At 46.0% G+C, this 22206-nt stretch overlaps 1 protein-coding gene across 1 annotated transcript; it reads right to left on the bottom strand.

The window, feature by feature from the left end:
* Positions 1–4488: 4488 nt before the first annotated feature.
* Positions 4489–21672, bottom strand: ADGRG5 (adhesion G protein-coupled receptor G5). The gene is made up of 12 exons (XM_033157446.1): positions 21557–21672; positions 20584–20716; positions 19457–19604; positions 16041–16175; positions 14286–14402; positions 12407–12449; positions 11610–11719; positions 11246–11367; positions 9349–9617; positions 7228–7327; positions 5345–5619; positions 4489–5240 (listed from the first exon to the last, which is right to left on the bottom strand). Exons 1-12 carry the CDS (start codon positions 21615–21617, stop codon positions 5146–5148), a joined length of 1608 nt encoding a protein of 535 aa, XP_033013337.1. The 5' UTR covers positions 21618–21672; the 3' UTR covers positions 4489–5145.
* Positions 21673–22206: the final 534 nt, after the last annotated feature.

Raw genomic sequence — 22206 nt, 5'->3', positions numbered from 1 at the left:
AAAATGTTTAGGGGTACTCTCATTTTCCTACTCATATTGAAATATTGCCCCTCAATGAGGCCAAACTTAGATTCCCAAAATGTTTAGTGGTATACGTACCCCTGCGTCCCCCCAGAAAAAAGCTATATATCATCTATCTATCTATCTATCTATCTATCTATCTAATACTTTAGATACTTTACCTGACACTTTTAGAAGGCAAAATTAAAATTCTTCGGTTTTCTGAGAGTAATTTATTTGTTTCTTGATTTAAAAAAAAGACTTACCAAGGTAAATGTTTTCCAATCACAAAAAATAATAGCAGATTTGAATTCCTCACTCCCAAAAACATATTCTTAAGACCCCTCACTGAAGAAATTTGCAACAATTAAGTTTCATCCTCTAAAATGACACACCCTAGTGGATGAGCCCTAAAGGAAGTCAAGTCGGATACACAAGTAAGCAGAGATAAAGGGGGGGGGGATTCAGCTCAAATTAGACACAGGAGTTGAAGTCCTCTCTATATCCTCTTTTTTGATGTTGCATTTGTGACAAAGCATAAGTGGCTACAGTTACCAGTATATTGTTTCAAGCACTGTTTAAATGTTTCTGTGAGTGGTTGAAAAAAACATAAAAAGCAGGGAAAATGGAAAGGAGGATCTGGAAAGAGCAGGGAGTGGTTCATTGTCTCCCTTCATGTCCAGGGGAGGTTTTTCTCTCAGTCTCCAAAATTGTTTCAACTATGATATTAAGTTTTACACATATGGCCTTTAGAGAGCAGCACAGATACACCCACCACTCTGCAAAGCAAATCTGTAGAGAAAAGTTCATTTCTAAACCAAGTTCCCTTATATCTTAGTATAGGACTCCTGTAAATAAATTTCCCCTGCATACTGAGGAGATGGGTAGAGTGTGGGTTGTGCAGGAGACCCCACAGGATTCTCAGATTCGAATCTGCCATAAATGGTGGTAGTTCCATGAGTTCCTGGGGAAACCTAGCTGGATGGGCGGGGTATATTATTATTATTATTATTATTATTATTATTATTATTATTACTCTTCTGGGGTTCTCTCACCAAAGAGTACTTGCCCCAAACCTGGAGCTTGGCATCCAGGTATTTTCCTTTTTGTATCTTTTTTTATTCCTACCCCAACAGGAAGTTCTCCTTAGACAGGAACTGAATTGCAATTCTCCCCCATCTCTGTTCGCAATGCCCTCTCACCTGGCATGCCCAGAGAAGTGTTTGCCAATCCATATTGAGTGAGCTAATCCATTTACCTACCACGTGAACTCTCCAAAGTTCTGTCCAAAGTTTTGTCAAGGGAGAGAGAGCTTTACCTTTGGAGATCTTCTTATCCACACTAAGAAACTGACTGAGCAGCAACAAGAGGACAAGGATTCCTGATCTGGCTCCATGACATCCACTGTCAGTTTGTGGCTGCTTGTCACGTTGAGAAGTGAAAGGAAATACAAGACAAAACCAAAGAGGAATTCTATTTACCCACTTAGTGGTCTGTGGAATGAGGCAGGCAAGTAAGATTCTGCTACCGGGCAGGGCTTCATTTGAAGGTATGGCTGAGAACCCAGACTTTTGCTCAGGCCAGACTTCCATTTTCAGGAAAATTAGCATGGATTTAAGACCAGTGGGTAGTGGGTCATCAAATTGTTTTGATAACTGATCTTTAAGTTGCTTTGTATTTTATGGCTTTATTAGCTGCTTTGAGACATCTTCTTGTGGAAAATGATGAATAAATGTGAATGATAATAATGATAACAACAACACAGAGAGAGTGACCTTCTGGGACTTCTTTTTCAGAGGAAGAATCCTTATTCTGCCACACTGGTTTGGGGGAGCTGATGGGAGCACAGCTGTGCTGGCTGGGGGCTGGGGGGATTTAAAAGTCCAAAACATCTGGCGGGCACCAAGCTGCAGAAAGCTGCGATAGTGAATGCCTGGCACAGTGACATCACACCCAGCTTCTCTCTGCCCACTGCAAATAGCAGCCTGTGTGGAAGTGCTCAGTGGGTCTCCAGGGGATGAGAGTTCCAGGGAGTGGAATGGATGTGTAGTCCAAGCACAACAGCCATATTTTGCCCTGCTGGAAACTTCTCTTCTTCTTTCTGGCAGGAGCCCCAACTGCTAACTCCATAATTCCAGGAATCCATTATGTGTAGTAGTTGGCAGGGGGTGGTTTCCTCTCAGTCAGAAGTGAGTTGCCCAACCCACCCACCCTGTGGGGGAAAGAGAGAGTGGTGGATCACTGAATAACCAGGTCTTTCCCCCTCTTTCTACCTGACCACTCCTATCCTCTGAACATACTGTAGATCCTCTTTTTATTCTTCCTTCCTTCCTTCCTTTCTCTCTTTCTTTCTTTCTCTCTTTCTCCATTCCATCCATCTTGCAAACTGGAATTTGTTCCCTGTTACCTTTTGCTATGTGTTAAGCTTTGGTAATATTGTGGAAATCAGAACACAAGATAAGCATTTAAAACATATGCCAGCGGCATCACTTTATTCTTCTGATATGCATTATCAGGAGAGTCATCTTGAACATCTGTGCCATTGGTGCTCTGAACATTGTACAATGCGCAAAACATTTATAGCTACAGTAGTTGACACACAATAGCATGAGAGTTACTTCCTCAAATATACTGGAATATTACAAAAGTTGTAAGAAGATTCCAAGAAGTTGGAATGATCGCCGAAGAATTGATGCTTTTGAATTATGGTGCTGGAGGAGACTCTTGAGAGTCCCATGGACTGCAAGAAGATCAAACCTATCCATTCTCAAAGAAATCAGCCCTGAGTGCTCACTAGAAGGACAGATCCTGAAGTTGAGGCTCCAGTACTTTGGCCACCTCATGAGAAGAGAAGACTCCCTAGAAAAGACCCTGATGTTGGGAAAGATGGAGGGCACAAGGAGAAGGGGACGACAGAGGATGAGATGGTTGGACAGTGTTCTCGAAGCTACTAACATGAGTTTGGCCAAACTGCGGGAGGCAGTGAAGGATAGGCGTGCCTGGCGTGCTCTGGTCCATGGGGTCACGAAGAGTCGGACACGACTGAACGACTGAACAACAACAACAAGCTTTGGTAATATTGTGGAAATCAGAACACAAGATAAGCATTTAAAACATATGCCAGCGGCATCACTTTATTCTTCTGATATGCATTATCAGGAGAGTCATCTTGAACATCTGTGCTATTGGTGCTCTGAACATTGTACAATGCGCAAAACATTTATAGCTACAGTAGTTGACACACAATAGCATGAGAGTTACTTCCTCAAATATACTGGAATATTACAAAAGTTGTAAGAAGATTCCAAGAAGTTACTAAAATAGGTTGGTCCTTTAAAATGAGCTTAAATAGCAATTGTTTTGCTTTACTGGAAGTTTGAAGTGAGAACATTTTTGCTGATATCACTAATAGAGCAGACAAGGAACGAAAGGAAGTAAAGTCAGATATAAAAGTAAGCAGAGATAAGAAAACAAAGCACAAAGTAGACACAGGAGTTGAAGTCTACACATTCTCTGCTGTGCAGCCTTCAGCTAGATGGTTTACTTTTTGGCAATCATGGCAAATCTTTCCTATAGGAACATAGGAATCTGCCTTATACAGAGTCAGACCAGGCTCTCCAGGCTGCAAATGAGGATGTCCTTCATTCAAATCTCACCTTTGCTGTGAACTCCCAAGGTGGCCTCAGGCTTGCCACCCTCTCCAGTCCTATATAAGGATGCTGCCTGTCTGCAAATTCTACATACAGGTAGGACAAAGAGAGAGAAGCATGCTACAAGTTGGAGGGTGGAAGTCTGATGTGGTGAGTACAATATGGGATTCAGCAAACAAACACATTGTTTTTTCTGTGTTGACCATTTTTCAGTAGCACCCCATACCAGGTTGCAGAGTATCAGCCTTCAGAATCTTGTCTTTCTGCCATTTGACATTTCCTGCTAGCTCACTGGAGCATGTACAGTATTCAACAATGTCAACACTAACTTCATTGGGTAAGAAATTTACAGGAAGGAGCTCTGAGGATACGAACCGCTTCAGTGACTCTGATGCATCTTGCCTGAGCAATGGCACAAACTCAAGAGACAACCCCAACACTCTACAAATAAGTGTGTGTTGCTGGAAAAGATGACATTTGTGTATAGGTCCATTGCAGTTCAGAGCGGGGTGAAGAGGAAAAAGGTCATGAAGCCTCCAGATGGGTGTCTTATAACAGCTGTATGCAATGACCATCCTTTTACTCTCACAGTGTGGATGGGGATGGATTTGTACCTGACCCTCCGCTGCTACATCCACTAAACCGGAGATCTGTCATTTCTGCCCCATGGGCTCAAGCCACCGGGAGGAATGCCTGTTTGTTTGCCTGGTCTTGAGACTCCACCTGTTTGCCATGCTAAGGACTGTGCCCACCCCGTCCTTCAAAAACTTGGTGCAGGGGCCATGTCACTTGCTGGATCAATATCTTAAGCATGTGCTTAGCCATAGTTCTAATCCTTTTGCACACACCTACTGTGCCTTTCAACTGTTGCCTTGATTTTGTACCACTCTGGTTTAAGTTTCTTTGGTGGAAACCGAGCTGTGAGTCTGAATTCTTCAGCTGGCAGTGAGGGCCAAGACAAGTGTCCCCTGCAGCTATGTAGGATTTAGATCAGGGATTGAGAAACTGTGACCCTCCAGGTATTATCAATTGATTGTGTATTTATCTCACCTTTCCTGCAAAGAGTTCAAGGTTGTGCACTTACTTCTCCTCCCCATTTTCTCCTCACAACAACCCTGTGAGGTAGGTTAGGCTGAGGGGCAGTGATCAGCCCAAGGTCACCCAGTGAGCTTCATGACTGAGTGGAGATTTGAACCCTGGTTCTCCCACATCCTTGTCCAGCACACTGACCACTACACCACTCTGGCGCTCTGTTTCTGGACTACAAGTTCCATCATCCTTGACCATTGGCCATGCTGGCTGAGGCTGATGGGAGTTGGAGTCCAACAACATCTAGAGGGCCACAGATTCCCAATCCCTGATTTAGACCACATGCATATATTTGCCTTCCTTCCTCCTCCTATGAAGATTCCCTTTTGGAAGGCAACACCAAATAAATTTCCAGAATCTGGGCATCCTTTTGTCCTGAGGCTTCGCCAGTCATGCGATGCTGCAGTCACTGAGATGAACGAGATGAACGAGAGAGCCCTGTTGAGATGTTGTCCTGCGAATGGGACCTCAAGGTGCAGTACCAGAGGCAGATGAAAAGCCCTGTGAGCAAAGAGAGCGGCTTCAGTTGGCTTGGAGGTGCTGCAAATTGGAAAGGGTTAAGGGAGAGAAGCCTTGGCTCCCAACAACATGCTGAGCTCACAAACCTTGAAGTGAGTTGAGGACAGTGAACAGGAAGATCTGCAGGACCGAGAGCACCCCAAAGGAGATGAAAACCGACGCCCAGGTGGCACCCAGGAGGCAAGTCAGCCCAAGAACTGTCACCATGTCCTTACAGGAATGCTCTTTCCGCTGCCGAGGACTGGCTCGGAGCTGCCTGAGCCTCCAAACCACCAAGGTCAAGACAGCCATATTGAAGACTATGGTGCCACTGCAGTAAATCAGGTTGAAGTAATGCACTGTGGGAGAAGTGATCCAGCACCTGCAGGAGGAGAGAACTCAATGAGACACTTCTAGATTCTCTTTCTTCTTCTCATATTGGGGGGGGGGAAATACAAGAGGGGATTAGCCCCAACACTTCCCGCAACCCTCACAGGAGGAGGCCACAGTGCAGAAGGTCCTATGTTCAAACCCCAGTGTCTCCAGGTAGGGCTGAGAAGAAGCAGATTTAGGGCAGCACAACCGGTTCAGTCACACTGGGCACAGAGGCTCGGGGGGGGGGGGGTGTCATAGGGGATGTCACAACTATGATGTAGAATGGAAGATTGGGGGGGGGGACCTCCAGATTTTAGTAGTTAGCTGGCTATCATGGATCTTTATTCAGTGCACACAAGGAACAAAAACACACATGCTTAAGGACAGGTATCATCTTCTCTCTCTCTCTCTCTCTCTCTCTCTCTCTCTCTCTCTCTCTCTCTCCCCCCCCCACACACACACACACACAACAAAACAAAACACTATTTCTTAACTTACTATTAGTATGGGTTCTCTGGCAAAATTGCCAGGCCCACATTGAAAATGGTTAGGGATTCTTCCACTCTTTAGATCAAGGTATGTGCTTGTTTTTGTAGGATTTGCTGCCTGCTTAAATTGCAATTTTGCCATCACAAGCAGCATTTATATATTCTGTCACTTTCATTCGTTCTTTCTTTATTCCTTTGTGTGTAAGAACTTCTTGTGGGCATAGGGTCAAGGGCAGACACATATTCGTAAACGGATGCACATCATAACTCCAGCAAAAGATCCCAAAGCTCTTGTAGGGGTGTGTATGATTACACAGGAGTGCTTGGGCACCCAAGTGGGTTCAGACACATACTGCAAACAACTGCACAACTGAGGTAGGTGCTGAGAGAGGCTCTAAAGTGCAGATGAGCTCCAGCCCTCCTCCTGAACTTATTGCTTTGGGGGGGGGGCGGAGCAGCAGAATAGGGTCACCACAGAGGCACTGCAAGTGAAACTAAGCCTAAGTGCCGATAACTGCATTTCCCCGCTAGTTATGTGGCTGGGACTGATAGTTGCCTAAACATCTGGAAACCCCCAAGTAGGATAAGACTGCTATATTTACTCACATTATTTCCATCACTTTTGCTTCTCCCTTCCCTCTCCCCATCACTTCCTCTTAGATTGTAAGCTTTGTGGGGCAGAAATCTGATGTTACTAAATAAAGCATGGGTAGGCAAACTAAGGCCCAGGGGCTGGATGCGGCCATTCTAAATCCGGCCCGCAGATGGTCCAGGAATCAGTGTGTTTTTACATGAGTAGAATGTGCCCTTTTCTTTAAAATGCATCTCTGGGTTATTTGTAGAGCGTGCCTGGTGTTTTTACATGAGTAGAATGTGTGCTTTTATTTAAAATGCATCTCTGGGTTATTTGTGGGGCATAGGAATTTGTTCATTTTTTTTCCAAAATATAATCTGGCCCCCCACAAGGTCTGAGGGACAGTGAACCGGCCCCCTGCTGAAAAAGTTTGCTGACCCCTGAAATAAAGCATCCCACTAACTGATGGCACTACATAAATCAACAACAATACCCACATGATGAAATAATTTGCTACCAAGACCACTGGTCACCAGCCCCCCAAAAAACTCACATGGTACTGTTGCGGTGAGCAGAGCTGGTTTTGATACCATAACGGCCATAAATTTGGCTGTTGCTCAGGAAGATGATCACCACTGCTAAGCCAGGGAACCCTGTTGGATCCAAGAATGCACAGTAGTAAAGGCACAAAGAAAATTCATGAGCATTGCCATCCTAAGCACAACCACACATACAAGATAAAAGGCAGCTCGTTGCATGTTCTACAGAGCTCAAGCCTATCCAGATTGCCTGCCACACAGCCTATGCCCCGAATAAATAATGTCATTTCAGTGTCTGAAGCCACAAGAGATGCTCAAGGCCAATGTAAGTTAAACCAGCCCAAAGTTACACCAGATCCAAACTCTGTTCAGCAGCAGGGCTAATGCTGGATGGGGGAAACAAGCCTTGAAAATAGTGTTTGGGTTACACCACCCTTTCTGCTAGGGATGCAGGTGGCGCTGTGGGTTAAACCACAGAGCCTAGGGCTTGCTGATCAGAAGGTCAGCGGTTCGAATCCCCGCGACGGGGTAAGCTCCCGTTGCTCGGTCCCAGCTCCTGCCCACCTAGCAGTTCGAAAGCACGTCAAAGTGCAAGTAGATAAATAGGTACCGCTCTGGCGGGAAGGTAAACGGCGTTTCCGTGCGCTGCTCTGGTTTGCCAGAAGCGGCCTTGTCATGCTGGCCACATGACCCGGAAGCTGTACGCCGGCTCCCTCGGCCAGCAATGCGAGATGAACACCGCAACCCCAGAGTCGGACACGACTGGATCTAATGGTTGGGGGTCCCTTTACCCTTTACCTTACCCTTTCTGCTGGTTTAACTTACATGTGGTTGCCAGGTCATGTGGCCGAGATGAATGGGCTTAGGATCCAGCCTAAGTCTCCCACCCCTCTGGTCACGCCCCTGCTACACCCAAAGAAGGCTTGTGCCGGCTCAGTCAATCAAATCAGTCATAGACCAGCATAAGTAGGGTGGGGTACAGTCATTTAGAACCTGTCAAATGTATTAAAACAGGAGGCATATTTAAAAGACTATAAGAATCTAAAAGAAGGGTTAGAATCTAAAAGAAGCACTAAACAGATGTGGAAGAACATGAAAGGTTAGTATATAAAAGACTACAGCTATCAATTTAGAGAGCACTCTGATGTGAGTGCTCACTAAATCTAGTTTGTGGCTCAGGTCATCATCCGACGAATTCTGAACACTGCTGTGCAGAATCTGGCAACATTGTATTTTGTAGCAGGGTTGGTAATTGTGCCAGTTTAAGATCTGCTAGGCTCAGCTCAGCCAGCTGGGTGCCAGCTAAATCAGGATGGAGGAGTTACTGTATATGCCAGAGTATCTCTGGGTAAACCAAGGATGAAGGAGTTAACTCAGCCAACCTGATCCACACTTTCCAGACTAATACATGGATCAGTAATCCCTCAGTTTTCACACTTCTCTGAATTTTATGAGGCAGTTCTTGGCTCAAACAATACACCAAAATGCATACTTGAGGTGAAGATATTGTTTTTCCCTCGCTTTTTAAGTTTGTTTTAGGACAAAAGGCATTCAAAAAGTGTATTCTAGGTTAAAATGCTGAATCTTCCTTGTAGGTGTGGCATAGATTTCCGTCCTCAAGCTGCCACCTTAAACAAGAAAGGGGCCGCCTAGTGCAGGCCTAGATGCTTCAGTCAAATGCAAAGCAGAAGGTCATGCCCAGATTTTACCTTCAGGGAAGCACAGGGTAGAAATTCATAGGTTCTCATTTTTCTGCAAACCTATCTAATTCACAATGCACAAGCTGGAACACAGCAACACTTCAAAATCTGCACTTCTTTGAATTTTGTGATCCAGTTCTCCAACCGAAATAGGCAATACTGTACAATTGTGTATATCAGGCTTCCTCAACCGCAGCCCTGCAGATGTTTTTGGCCTACCACTCCCATGATCCCTAGCTAGCAGGACCAGTGGTCAGGGATGATGGGAATTGTAGTCTCAAAACATCTGGAGGGCCGAGGTTGAGGAAGCCTGGTGTATATTACGGGGGAAGTCTGCACACATTGCTGTTTTAATGTTTTGTTTGCTATTGTAAGCAGACCAGAGATGGTTATTTAAAAGATATAACAGGGGGGAAAAATCATATTGATCCTCACCCCAGCCAACTGAACACAGTTTAAGGAGGTAACGCATAATGTATGAGTTGTAGACTCGGATCACGAGCAGGTAGAGGTGGAAGCCTTCGATGGCCATCCAGGTGAGGCAGCAGAGCAGAGAGTAATGGAGGAAAGCGGCTGTGGCTGTGCACGGCCACGAAAGGCTGGCTGATGCTGGTAAGCTGCTGCCCAGGAAGGACACGTTGAGAAGGAAGAGGGCTCCCAGAAGGTTCATGTGGATCTTGGTTGTGGAATCATGCTGGATTTTCCTGCAAAGGGTATTAAAATGGAATATAAACTGGAGAGTTTTGCTGACTCAGTAAAAGACAGGGCAGACACTGTGCTGGTATACCCTTTCTAGTACTTAATGGGATCTCAAGGCTGTGGAAGTGGCTTTAGGCATGAGATCTTTGCATCCTTTACAGCAGAATGCAATGTGTACCTCCTGAGAAGCAAATCCCATTGAGTTCAACAAGACCTACTCTCGGGTACGTGTGCATATGGTTGCAGTCTTAAAATCATAAGGATTTCGAATTTTTAAAAAAGGTCAAGTTACTAGATCTCATGGGGTGAGTTAAATACAGAAGGCGGAATCTGCAGACCAGGTCTTGATCAAGGTCTCATTCCTTTGGGAGGAAGGGTGGGGTACAAATGTAATAAACATTTTTTTTTTTAAGAGTTTGCATGTATATGAGGGGAACCATCTACAAAAATCCAGAGTGGAGTCCCTAAGACAGTTGGATGGCGCCTTGTATGTCTCCTTCCAGCAACTCCTGCAACCAAGCTGGTGCCAAATATATTGCTCTGCTTTCCTTTGGACTGCATCAGCGAGGCCAACAGGCGGGTCTTGTCATCTGGGCAGCCCAGGACCTCCATACACATTGCCTAGGCTTGTGCCCCAGGGACGTCACTTCAGTGCTGCTAACTCAGCAGTTTGACTTCACCTCCAGGGGCTCACTCCACTGATTCTGGAGACAGACGGATGCCAACAAGAGATTATGTGTATCTGAGGAAGTGTGCATGCACACAGAAGCTCATACCAAGAACAAACTTAGTTGGTCTCTAAGGTGCTACTGGAAGGAATTTTTTTATTTTATTTTGTTTTGACTATGTGTACAGTACAATGTTATGCAAATGCTTTCAATGGAGCAACAGCTACCCCTAGTGGCATGCAAAGGCTGGGGGAATATTTTCAAAGAGGAATGTTTTTATCAATAACGCATCCATAAATTTGTTTACGCAGGGGTGGCCAACTCCCAAGAGACTGCGATCTACTCACAGACTTAAAAACTGGCAGTAATCTACCCCCTTTTGGGGGGTTCGGGTCAAAGTTGTTGAGTTTTTCCAGGGAGGAGGTAAAATGTTGAGGTTTTTTTTTAGGGGAGCCACAATTGTTAACCTTCTTTGGGGGGAGGCAATGATCTACCAGTGATCTACCGCAGACGTCCAGTGATCTACCGGTAGATCACTATCCACCTGTTGGACATGCCTGGTTTACAGAATCATTTTATGAAGAGATGCTGAAGTTTTCAAAACAGCTATGAAATCCCACACTACCAAAACTGGTATGGAAGAACCCCAAACAACTATAATTTTGTTCTTCATAGTCTGGGGCTGGAAGCAGGCAATAGTTTTTAAGAGGCTTGAAGGAGCGACTATTTCTCATGGTCCGCACAGTCATCCCCTCTTGCGTCAGATCAGACAGGGGCTGCAGGTATTTGCAATGTTTCAAAAACCTGCACTACATATTTGACAGGAGTGTTTATACCACAGAAACCAAAATGCACTCCTAAACCACTATCAGATCTTATTTAAAAAAATAAAAAATAAAAAATTGCCTGTCTTTCATCCAGGAAGCAACTTTCTTAGGTATTGACTGAAGGAGCACTGTACTTACCGGGACAGAATGTAGAAAAAGATAGTGAGCAGGCATGCAAAAGCAGAGATACTGCAGCCTACGTTGGTGATATAGGTCAGAGGAGCCAGCAGAGATTCATCCAGATTGTTTGGGGAGATTTGCTGAATGAGCAGAGAAGGAAGAGCATGCAAAGAAAAAAACAGAAGGAATTCAGATGAAACGGACATGCATTCTTCCCCCAACAGGCTAGTTTTCTAGGTGCAAGAGACATTTTTTCATGGAGGAAAGTTCAGTCCTAGGATCCTGCCCCTGCTCCCCCATCAGCTGCCTGAAGTGTTGCAGCCCAGAGAGAAGACATGGACCCAGAGAGAGGACCTGGCCCACAAGAGAGCCCTGCACTTACCACAAGGACAGCAAAGTAGGTGAGGTGGTTGCACTGGCACAGAACCATGCCGTCCCAGCTGATGTTAGTTGTGCAGCCTTCCTGGCTCCAGCTCCCCATGCTGCCCTCTTCTGCCAAAGGGGAGAAACCCAACCACACTCAGAAAGCAGCAGGAACAAGGGCCAAACTAGACAAGGGGCCACTGACGCAACAAGCAATTGCATGCATACTTTTTTAAAAAGCAGGTAGCAGGCAGTGAAGGAGGGGCACATGTGTGTAGGATTCATAGAAGGACCCTAGCAGAAAGGAGAGGAGGGCTTTGTCCCCTACTGTGGTCCTAATTCAGAGGTCAGGCACCCTATGCCTGCTATTTGCATTGGGGAAAGAGGGTGTTTCCATTGGAATAAATGATAGGTTTCCTTCCAAAAGAACCGGGGGGGGGGGGGTTTAATCCAGATCAGGGTCAGTACAAGGGGCAAAGGATTAAAGTGCCCCCCCCACCTTCATCTCCCCATGTTGTTGTTGTTGTTGTTGTTGTTGTTGTTTTAAAAAAATAAACCATTCACACATTGGCTAATTGTGTGAACGGAGTCTCATCTCATTTGGTCCTAATTAAGGCTGATGCCTCCAATCCTGTGAACTGTTACATTCAGGATTATCACAGCAACAATATAACAGCTGTATTAAATATATATATATATATATATACTTGCATTTGTTCCTTTCCCTTGCTTATATGCTGCTTTTGTTAGTTTGTAAACCACTGGCGTGGAAATAGGAAGGGAAGAGGATGGATAAGAGGCAAATTCTGGCCTTACCTGTTCCTTCCAGCCAAAAAACACAGGCCACACTGGCATTGGCCTAGAACGGAACAGAGACAGGTTGATGAAAATGCTTTCCTACCTGTAGGGCAGAATTCCTTCAGTGCAACTGAAGAGTGCTTGTCAGTCAGACTGTGATGCCCAGCAACACAATTCCTGCCCTCCTCATTCAGACAGTGCTAATAATAATGATGATAATAATAATAATATTCTTTGCCCCCTCCTTACAGCTAAAATATAGGGATGCTCAACCATGGCCTGTGCTTTGCACAGCAACATTCCCTTAAGCTTCCTCCTGTGTTCCTCATGTCCTGCATTGGAATGTAAAAAGGGGGAAACCAGAAGCATGTGTCTCCCTCTGCAGAAGGGCTTCCTCTGCAAAACTGCCCCTCCTCAAAAATTATTAAGGACTAGAGGATTTACAGAAATACGACACTATTGGCAAAGCACAACTGGAGATCATGACTTGATCATCCAGGTAAATGAACACTGGAACATAAGGAGCCTGCTGGATCAGGCCAGTAGCCCATCTAATCCAGCACCATAGCTGTCAACTTTCCCCCTTTTTAAGGGAAATTCCCTTATTCCGAATAGGATTCCTCGCAAGAAGAGGGGAAAGTTGACAGCTATGTCCAGCATCCTGTTCTTATAGTGATGAACTAGGTGCCTATAAGAAATCCACAAGCAGGACGTAAGCATAAGAGCAGTTTCCAGCCTCTGGAATCCAGAAGCATTGCTGCCTCCAACTGTGGGTGCAGAATATAGCATCTTCCTGAATTAGCCTGTCTTGTACGGTGGAACAAATTAGCTTTGGGGGTCAGGCATGTTATGCTGTGCACAGGGCTTTGCGGGCAACCCCAGTTGTTGGCCCCCTTTTGGCCCAGCCACATCTTTAGCTGCCCCACATTTGATGTCAGGTACAAGGCAAGTGAGACACGGGTAGCGCTGTGGGTTAAACCACAGAGCCTAGGGCTTGCTGATCAGAACCTTGTAGGTTCGAATCCCCGCGACGGGGTGAGCTCCCGTTGCTTGGCCCCAGCTCCTGACCACCTAGCAGTTCGAAAGCACATCAAAGTGCAAGTAGATAAATAGGTACTGCTCCGGCGGGAAGGTAAACAGCGTTTCTGTGCGCTGCTCTGGTTCACAAGAAGTGGCTTTGTCATGCTGGCCACATGACCCGGAAGCTGTATGGCGGCTCCCTCGGCCAGTAACGTGAGATGAGCGCTGCAACCCCAGAGTCGGACACAACTGGACCTAATGGTCAGGGGTCCCTTTACATTTACCTTACAAGGCAAGTAGGCATGGCAGGGTCAAAACAACCTCACAGGCCAAGTGGGGAAGCCTGGCTGAAGGTTCCCCTCTGCTTTGCTGCAGTGTTTGAGCTGCAGCCTCACTGCCCTCAGCTGCTTTTTGCAGAAAAGCTTTGCTTCATTCTCTCAGGAACTGGTAAGAGGAAAGCAGGGGTAGCTAATGGGGGTGTCTCCCATGCACTGTTGGCCTGCAGTTCTCATCATACCTGCTGATTGGCTATTGGAACAGATGGGAGGCGGAGTCTGACAAACGTGATTCCTGCATTGCAGGGAGTTGTTGTTAATTTATTTATAATCCACCTTTTCCCCTGACAGGGATTCAAGGCAGCTCACAGATAAATAAGAATAGCAAAAAAAAAAAAAAACCCCTTCTTATCATTTAAAAACAATTAAACATTAATAGAATTAAAAACACCATATGTGTTCTATTAAAAACATACACATACAATAGACACAGCATAGCACTAGCTAGAATGTGATTCCAAAACCTGGAGGGCACCACACTGGTTAGTCCGGCACAGGACAAATGCTTACTGGGTGACAACTGTGGCTGCAGCACAACTCACCAGTGTGCGGTTGTGCCAAAACCTGATCTCCACCGGTTCACTGAGTTGAGTAATGCTGATATTCCCAAGGGTGGCCCCTAAGATGTCATCATTCAGCAGGGAGTGGTTCTTTCTGTCCTATAAGATAAAAAGCAAAAAAGATGTGGCATGGGATCGCTGGAGGGAGTCTTTAAACACCTCTCCTCACAATTCCTCCCCTGTTCAGCCAGTAGAGCAAAGCAGTCCACTCCATTGGGAACAGCTGCTTTAAGGCACTCCAGGGCCCCTCAAGGTGGTTGCTGCCAACAGACCCAGCTTTCCCCACCCTTTACAAATGGAAAAGGCGAAAAGGGAGAGAAGCCGCTGGGGATCTGTGGCAGGGAGACAACAAAGGAAGTGTGAGGAAACCGATGCAGTGGTGAACAAGGGGACTCATTTGTGATGGCTGCCATGATATTCAATGAAACCTAGGCTTTGTACATACGGCCGTGAGGACACCCATTCTGTCCTGTTCTGGGTCCAAAAGGACCCACATGCAGCGGCAGAGGAAGCCGCTCAGGCACCTGGGGTGGCGCGCGCGGGGGGGGGGGTGAGCCGCCTATAGGGGCGGAGCTCACCGCAGGGCCTCTGGAGTCTGCCTGCCTCCTCCCATTCAGCTGCCCTACAGCTGGGGGGTGGGAGGCAGCTGGTGGACCATTTAGGCAGTGGGGAGCCTACGTGCGCCCAAGCCACCGCATCTCTCCCGGGAGAGACGTGTGGCTGTGGTGCGCTGCAGGCCCCACAGTGAGTGCCATCCGGCATTTTGTCACACACACACCCTTTTGTCAACCCACCGCAACCCCCTTCCTCTGGTCCTACCCACATGTTGGTGGTTGGGTGTCATTTGAAGGTGCACAAAATAGTCACTGTCTGTAAACCTTTAAAGCACATTCTTTTCCCTCAGAAGAATTCTGGGCACTGCAGTTTGACAGAGCTGCTGGGAATTGTAACTGCAAAGTGTTAATTACAGTGCCCAGAATTCTCTGAGGGAAAAGAATGTGCTCTGAATATGCTGTGAAGGTACAATGTATGGGCAAGGCATGGTGACAGTAGTTGCACCCAAGTCTCTGTGGGAAGGGGACTTTTGAGAAGTAAAGGATTTAAAAAGAGAGAGAGCTGACATTGTGTAAGAACCAGCAAGGGAGAATGGGTGGAGTCAACAGGGAAGCCCTCCCCAACACACTCGGGACTGCAGCTGTGTTGACGAGGGCTGATGGGATTTGTAGGGCGCCAGAGAACACAGAGACAGAGCAGGAGACCTTCAGATGCTGAGGGTAGACAAGGAGAGGTCAAAGGCAAGGATAGGTAAGATAAATGAGTCATTAAACTGAGTCAGAAAGAGTCACGTGAATTGGCTTACCTTTCCTCCACTCTTTGTAGGCACCATCTGAGCTGAAAAGTTCCATGTCTCGGTAGAGTTTTTTTGCCCTGGAATTTTCCCCATGAAAATCCACTCTTTAAAGCTCAATCAGCTCTGATTTGAGCTTTAAAGAGCGGGTTTTTAAGGGGAAAGCTCGGGGCGAAACAAGAAAACCCCGCTCACACACAGAGTTTTTAAGCACAAACTTGTGCCTGGAAAGAGCAGGGCAAAAGATAAGTGTGGATAAGTCTATAGTGTAGCCCAACTTAGGCTGGCTTTCTCATGACTCTTTTTGGTGTGTCCATGGGCACTGTTTGTGCCCAGTCTCCAACTCCGTCACGCCATTAACCAAACCTCAAGTTCCAGGGAGTGCCTACCTGGAAGAAGCAAGAGGTTTTCAGGTAAATGCAGGTGAGCCGCATCTCCTTCGCAGCTGTGCCCTGGGCTCTCTTCGCTAGCTCAGCAGGGAAATGCATGGCATGTCGGGTTGGGTTCTTCGCCGAAGTATTGCGCTGCTCAGAGCAAAACAGACATATGCACATTAGACGGTGTTATTTTTCATTCAAAAGCATTTATATGCCACCCTCCGTTAAAAAAATAATAATGTCAAAACAGTTTGCAATAAACAGTAAGAACAATAAAAACAGAAATTTGTAACTACAGGAACTGGGGCTTGTTAGAACTAGCACAGAAGACCAAGGAATGCCTGGGCAAATAAGTGCTCAATAACTGGTAGAAACCCATCACAACTGATAGAATCATAAAATTGCAGAGTTGGAATGGGCCCTGAGGGTCATCTAGGATCATCTAACCCCTGCAATGCAGGAATCACAGCTAAAGAATTCCTGATATGTGGCCATCCAACCTCTGTTTAAAAACTTCCAATGAAGGAGAGTCCACTGCCTCCCAAGGTATATCTATGGATAAAATAAAATTTTAAAAGCAGCCAACTGTTTTTCTTGTTGCATGTTGCTGTGAGGATCATGTAATGAGGCCCCTTTCCATTAATTAATTATTATTTTTTTAAAAAAAGATTTTATTATTTTCCAATAAAACACCTAAAAACAAAATACAACAACAACAACACAAGGCATAAAAACAACAATAAAAACAATAACAATAACAATAACAATAAACATAAAGAGAAAAAAGAACATATACATACCTTAACCATTACCTATCTTTATACTTTCCTTGTTACTAACTTCTCAATTTGGGGACTTCCCCCATTCCCTCCACTGTCTTCAAAGTCAAAAACATCTTAAAGGTAGCTTTATATCTTGTTCATTTAACATTTGCTCAAATTTTCAATATGTTTAACTTTACACAGTCAAAAACTTAATCAACTATAAATCTTATCTTAATGTCAAATCTTAACTCCTATTTAACAAATAAATCATTCATACAAAAATTTTCTTTTGCCAGTTTTATCTAATATAACCCTATTAAAGCCTCTAATTTATCTCTGCTCAAATATTCAATTTTGCTGATTTAACTAAATAGTCTTTAAAATTTTTCCACTCTCGTGACACCGTCTCCTCCCTCTGGTCCCGGATTCTGCCGGTCAGTTCTGCGAGTTCCATGTATTCCATCATCTTCATCTGCCATTCTTCCACCGTTGGTATCTCTTCTCCTTTCCATGTTCTTGCCAATAATATTCTAGCTGCTGTTGTGGCATACATAAAAAACACTCTGTCCTGACTGGGTATCTCTTCATTGGTCATGCTCAGAAGAAATGCCTCTGGTTTCTTACAAAAGGTAACTTTCATTACCTTCTTGAGCTCATTATAAATCTTATCCCAGAAAGCATTTACCGCTGGGCACAGCCACCACATATGATAAAAGGTACCTTTCGCATGTTTACATTTCCAACATACATCTGACATTTTGGTATTCATCTTAGCTATCTTAACTGGTGTCAAATACCATCTGTAAACCATTTTCATTATGTTTTCTCTTAGACTATGACAAGCAGTAAATTTGATACCTTTCTGCCACAATCTCTCCCAGTCATCCATCATAATATTATGTCCTACATCTTTCGCCCAATCTATCATTGACGATTTAACCAGTTCATCTTTCGTATGCCACTCTAGCAAAAGATTATACATTTTGGAAAGGTTCTTAAAGTTCGATTCTATCAGTTCTGTTTCCAGTTTTGATTTTTCTACTTGAAAACCAACTTTTTTGTCCATCTTAAATGTTTCATATACCTGATGATAGTGCAGCCAGTCCTTTCCATTAATTAATTAATTGCAAACTGAGGCTACTTGTCCACATTCTTGAACCTGATCTGCAGGACACAAATACCCAGGACTGCATTCTGGGGGCCAGGTTAATGAAAAAGTGACAGGAGAAGTCATACTGGAGGGTCATCATCCAATGAGCAAGGAACATACATGAAGGGAAGCTGTGAAATAATAGCAACACATCACCGGAGTCTCATTTCACTTCCAAAAGGAGCATTTAAAGAAAAGACCAGAGCAAATCACTTGCTCAAATATTCCTAAAAGCAATCTGTTTGGAGGCTGTCAAAGCCAGACAATGTTCTCTGCAGTTGGGAATGGCATCCAACTGAAAGCAAACGGGGCCACCTTTGACCTTTCACTGAAGGTCTTCTCTGCATGGTTTTGTGAACATATTTGCATTCCTGGCATACCAAGGGCGATGCAGAAAGGAAGCCAGGCAGGACAATGGAAAATAATGTAGAATATTAATCATAGCAGAATCGTAGAAATGTAGAGTTGGAAGGAAGGAAGGAAGGAAGGAAGGAGCAGTGGTGTAGCAAAGGGGGCACAGGAGTGGTTGCTCCAGGCACAAAATTATTAAGGGGTGCAAAAATTCAGCCCCCATGAACTGCCTCAATACAGCTGTGCGCTTCCATCACTAGGCTCTGTTGAAAACAACTTCTCCATGCAAACCAGGAAGTGACCTTTCCAGACAACAGAATGTCTCTTCTTATCTATGTGGCTGTGATCTCTTGGGTCATGCAGACACCATTAGGCAGTTGAATGCACATGAGTACACCACCTTCCAATGCATTTTTTTTAAAATAATAATAATGCATTTACACCCCATGTTTTTCTCCCACCTACTGTCCCCACCTCCGCACGACCTTGGGTGCTGGCAACCCACGCTACGCCACTGGGAGTGAGTAGAGGAGGAGGCCACTGCCGTCCATGAGTGTGCTGCCAGAGTCAGGGAGCAGGAAGTGTTACGCAGGGAGCAGGAAGTGTTGAGCGCCCAGCAGTGGCAAGTGTTGGGTGCCAGGTGGTAGCAAGGAGCAGGAGGTGGGGGGACTTTGCAGGGACTTTTGCCTCTAGCAGCAAAATGTCCTGGGCTAGTCCTGACACCACCCCTTTCCTTAAAATCAGTCATTTGAACACAAATATAGGTGGTTCCAGCAATGGGAGTCCATCCACACCTGCCCAGAGACATTGTAGACATATACCAAGATCGCAATCACCACTTCCTTCTTCCTTCTCCTCCTGGGAGATTTGCAGGGAGGGAAAGACAGGGGCAACCTAACCAAGGGGAGCATTTTCAAGCATGTATGACATAACCACACCTAGCACTGTGGGCAGCAGGATTGCACACTGAGGGTGAGCATGCTTGAGTCTGGATTGAGGAAAAACTGCATCTTTACGCTACAGGTGGGTTAGTGTGTACACAGCCCCAGTCAAAACTTGGTGCATTTTCAAAGCATGTTCACCACTCTGTGTGTCTCTGCTGGGCATTCATTCTAGATAGCAAGTGTCGGCAGCAGGGTGTGAAGATGGGGGGAAACACTAACCATTAAGCTGTCGCTGCTGATATTCAGTCCTCTGAAATCACTAAGTTTTATCCTGAATATTAATGTTTGAATATTGTCATGCAGAACAGTGAGATTCTCTGTCTGGAGACTGGTTTGCAGCAGGGTCTTCTCCAAATTTTCTTTGGCTCTGAAAGTGGAGAATTGTTGAGAGAAAGCATGTAAATGCTTAAGAGTTGCACTTGGAAACAAAGAGCTGCCAAGGGCCTCAATGGATGCTGGCACAGATTGTGAGGATTATTTACATACTTATCTCATTACATTCCTCCACACCTTTCCTCAAAAGAGCTTAAGGTGCTGGTCATGTTTTCCCTCCTCCCCAGAGTGGTTTAACCCCCAATGCCATTTCTTCTCAGCAGGGCCGTCTTAAAGGGATCGGCCGCCATGGCACGACGATCCCTCGGCGCCCCCGGTGGGCCGCCTCTCCGCCCACCTCCCTCCCGCGCTGGCCACACCTCGGGAGGGGGGGTGGGAGAGCGGGGGATGAGGGGTGTGGCGCTGCAAGCCGGCCGCCCTCCAGAGCCGCAGCTGGAGTGCTGGGAAGGGCGCGCAAAGCCTCGCACCGCTCCAGCACCACGCCCCTCATCCCCCGAGGGGCGGCCAGCGCGGGAGGGAGGTGGGCAAGCGGGGGGTGAGGGGCATGGCGCTGGAGCAGCGCGGGGCTTTGCGCGCCTTTCCCAGCGCTCCAGCTGGGGCTCTAGAGGGCGGCCGGCTTGCAGCTCATCCGCCGGGCGGGCGCAGGTTGGGGAGGGGGTGCCCGGTATGCCGGCGGGCTGGCAGGGGCGCCCCTGGGGGGCCTGGCGCCCTGGTGCGCTGCGCCACCCAGCCCCTATGATGAGACGGCCCTGCTTCTCAGGGCACTTTGGAAATTGTAGCTGTCTGAGAGGAATAGAGATGGCCTAACATTCTCAGCATTCTTAACAAACTACAATACCCATGATTCTCTGGGGGAAGTCATGACTGTGGTACAATACTGCTTCTAATGTATCATGCAGATGGGGCCTTAGTTGTGTCTGGGTGGAGTTAGGACTTTCCCACTGAGGAATCTAATGTTCAGGTACAACATTTGCTGAGGGAAAGAAACATCTGTATCTGAGATCAGAACTTACCTCATCAGCTCCTTCCTTTCAGAGACACATCCTTCTTTCAGGTGCCTCTCAAATATTCTCATGGCTTTCTCCACATCACTCTGCACACCAAGATCCAAAGGTAGCCTGGTTGCTTCCCCACTGGGTGCTGCCCCTTAGCAACAGCGAGGGGAAGACAGGCCATCAGTGTAGAGGAAACGGCACATACTCTCACCATGAATGAACCAAAGAGTGCCCACATCACCTCCAGCAACAACACAGACCAATGAGTCCCACAACATGCACAGAGAGAAGGGACACATAAATGTGGACCTTGGAAAATTAGGATTCCAAAAGGACAAAGGAAGAACCTGCTGGATCAGGCCAATGCCCCACTCAGTCCAGCATCCTGTCCTCACAGTGGCCAACCAGATGCCTGTGGAAAACCTGTAAGCAGGATTTGAGCACAAGAGCCCTCTCTCCTCCTGTGGTTTCCAGCAACTGCTATTCAGAGGCATTACTGCCTCCAACCATGGAGGCAGAGCATAGCCATCATGGCTAGTAGCCATTGATAGGCTTCTCCATTAATTTGTCTCATCCTCTTTTAAAGCCAGCCAAATTTGTGGCCATCACTGCCTCCTCTGGGAGTGAGTTTAACTGTGCACTATGCGAAGGACTTCCTTTTCCGTGTCTTGACTCTTTCAACAATCAGCTTCATTGGATATCCACAGGTTGAAGCGTGATGAGAGGGAGGAAAAACTTCCTACTCTCCCCTCTCTCTATGCATCATCTTATACACTTACTCACCCTTTCTCTGAACTTAAAAGTCCCCAAAGCTATATATAATCTTTCCTCATGGGAGAACCATGAGGAAAATACAGAAGGATGTTAATTTGATGGCTATGTTATATGGAAAAAATGAAGTGTGGCACCCCTGGGTCTCCCTGACGCACAAGTCCCTCTTAGGAAATCAGGATTGCCCACCTCCTAGCCCCTAATAAGACATCTTTCCTACCTGGTATCTGGTCTGTAAAAGCTGCACATGCAAAGAGAAAAAGGCAAAATCCCGTGCCCATCTCTGTATTGCCGGAAATGTAGTGCAGGTCCCCAAACACCACAAATGGCTGGGATCTGTTTACAATATGAAGAACAAACTGAAATGGGGTAGAGTAAAGTTACAGGCACATTTGTGTATTTGGAAGCTGCAAGACAAAAAGAAGAAGAAACCCTCTTTCCAGACTCATCTGGGCTGCATTTGTAACAGGATAAAATATGACAAATAACATTTTGTGGATGCACCCAGCTAAAAACAGCTTTGACTACTGCTGCTGGAGCTACCTGATATGTCTGAATTTGCTCTCAGCCATGAACCAGTAGCGTTCTTTGCTCCCACAACTGATCCAAGGAACCTCATGGGGGAGCAGAAATACCACCCTACAAATATACGGTGAAAAATTAAAAACTGGGTCTGCAAATGCATGCTTGGGCTACCAGTGGGTCCCACATCTGAAAAGTTTAAAGGCTGCTGCTGTAGTTAAAAAGCGGCCTTCAACAAATACGCTTGCCATGGCGAGGATGGTGCCATCACCTAGTGAGAGGGGGAAGTGGCCAACCTTCCTCCTGACCCTGAAGCCACAGAGGAGAGCAAGATCATTCAAGCAGCTG

The sequence above is a fragment of the Lacerta agilis genome, chromosome 8, assembly GCF_009819535.1.
Source record: "Lacerta agilis isolate rLacAgi1 chromosome 8, rLacAgi1.pri, whole genome shotgun sequence".
Classification (NCBI taxonomy): domain Eukaryota; kingdom Metazoa; phylum Chordata; class Lepidosauria; order Squamata; family Lacertidae; genus Lacerta; species Lacerta agilis.
Note: the sequence above shows the minus strand (reverse complement) of the source record. Positions and strands in the feature narration are given on the sequence as shown.

What these genes read in the sequence shown, in the direction of transcription:
- ADGRG5 (XM_033157446.1), bottom strand. Translation starts at nt 21,617, where the DNA reads ATGGGCACGGGATTTTGCCTTTTTCTCTTTGCATGTGCAGCTTTTACA. An exon ending in TCAGCAGCGACAGCTTAATG is followed by an intron (nt 16,176 to 19,456) that starts GTTAGTGTTTCC and finishes TGCTCTGAGCAG; the next exon opens with CGCAATACTTCGGCGAAGAA. An exon ending in TGTCCTCAACTCACTTCAAG is followed by an intron (nt 5,241 to 5,344) that starts GTTTGTGAGCTC and finishes CTTTGCTCACAG; the next exon opens with GGCTTTTCATCTGCCTCTGG.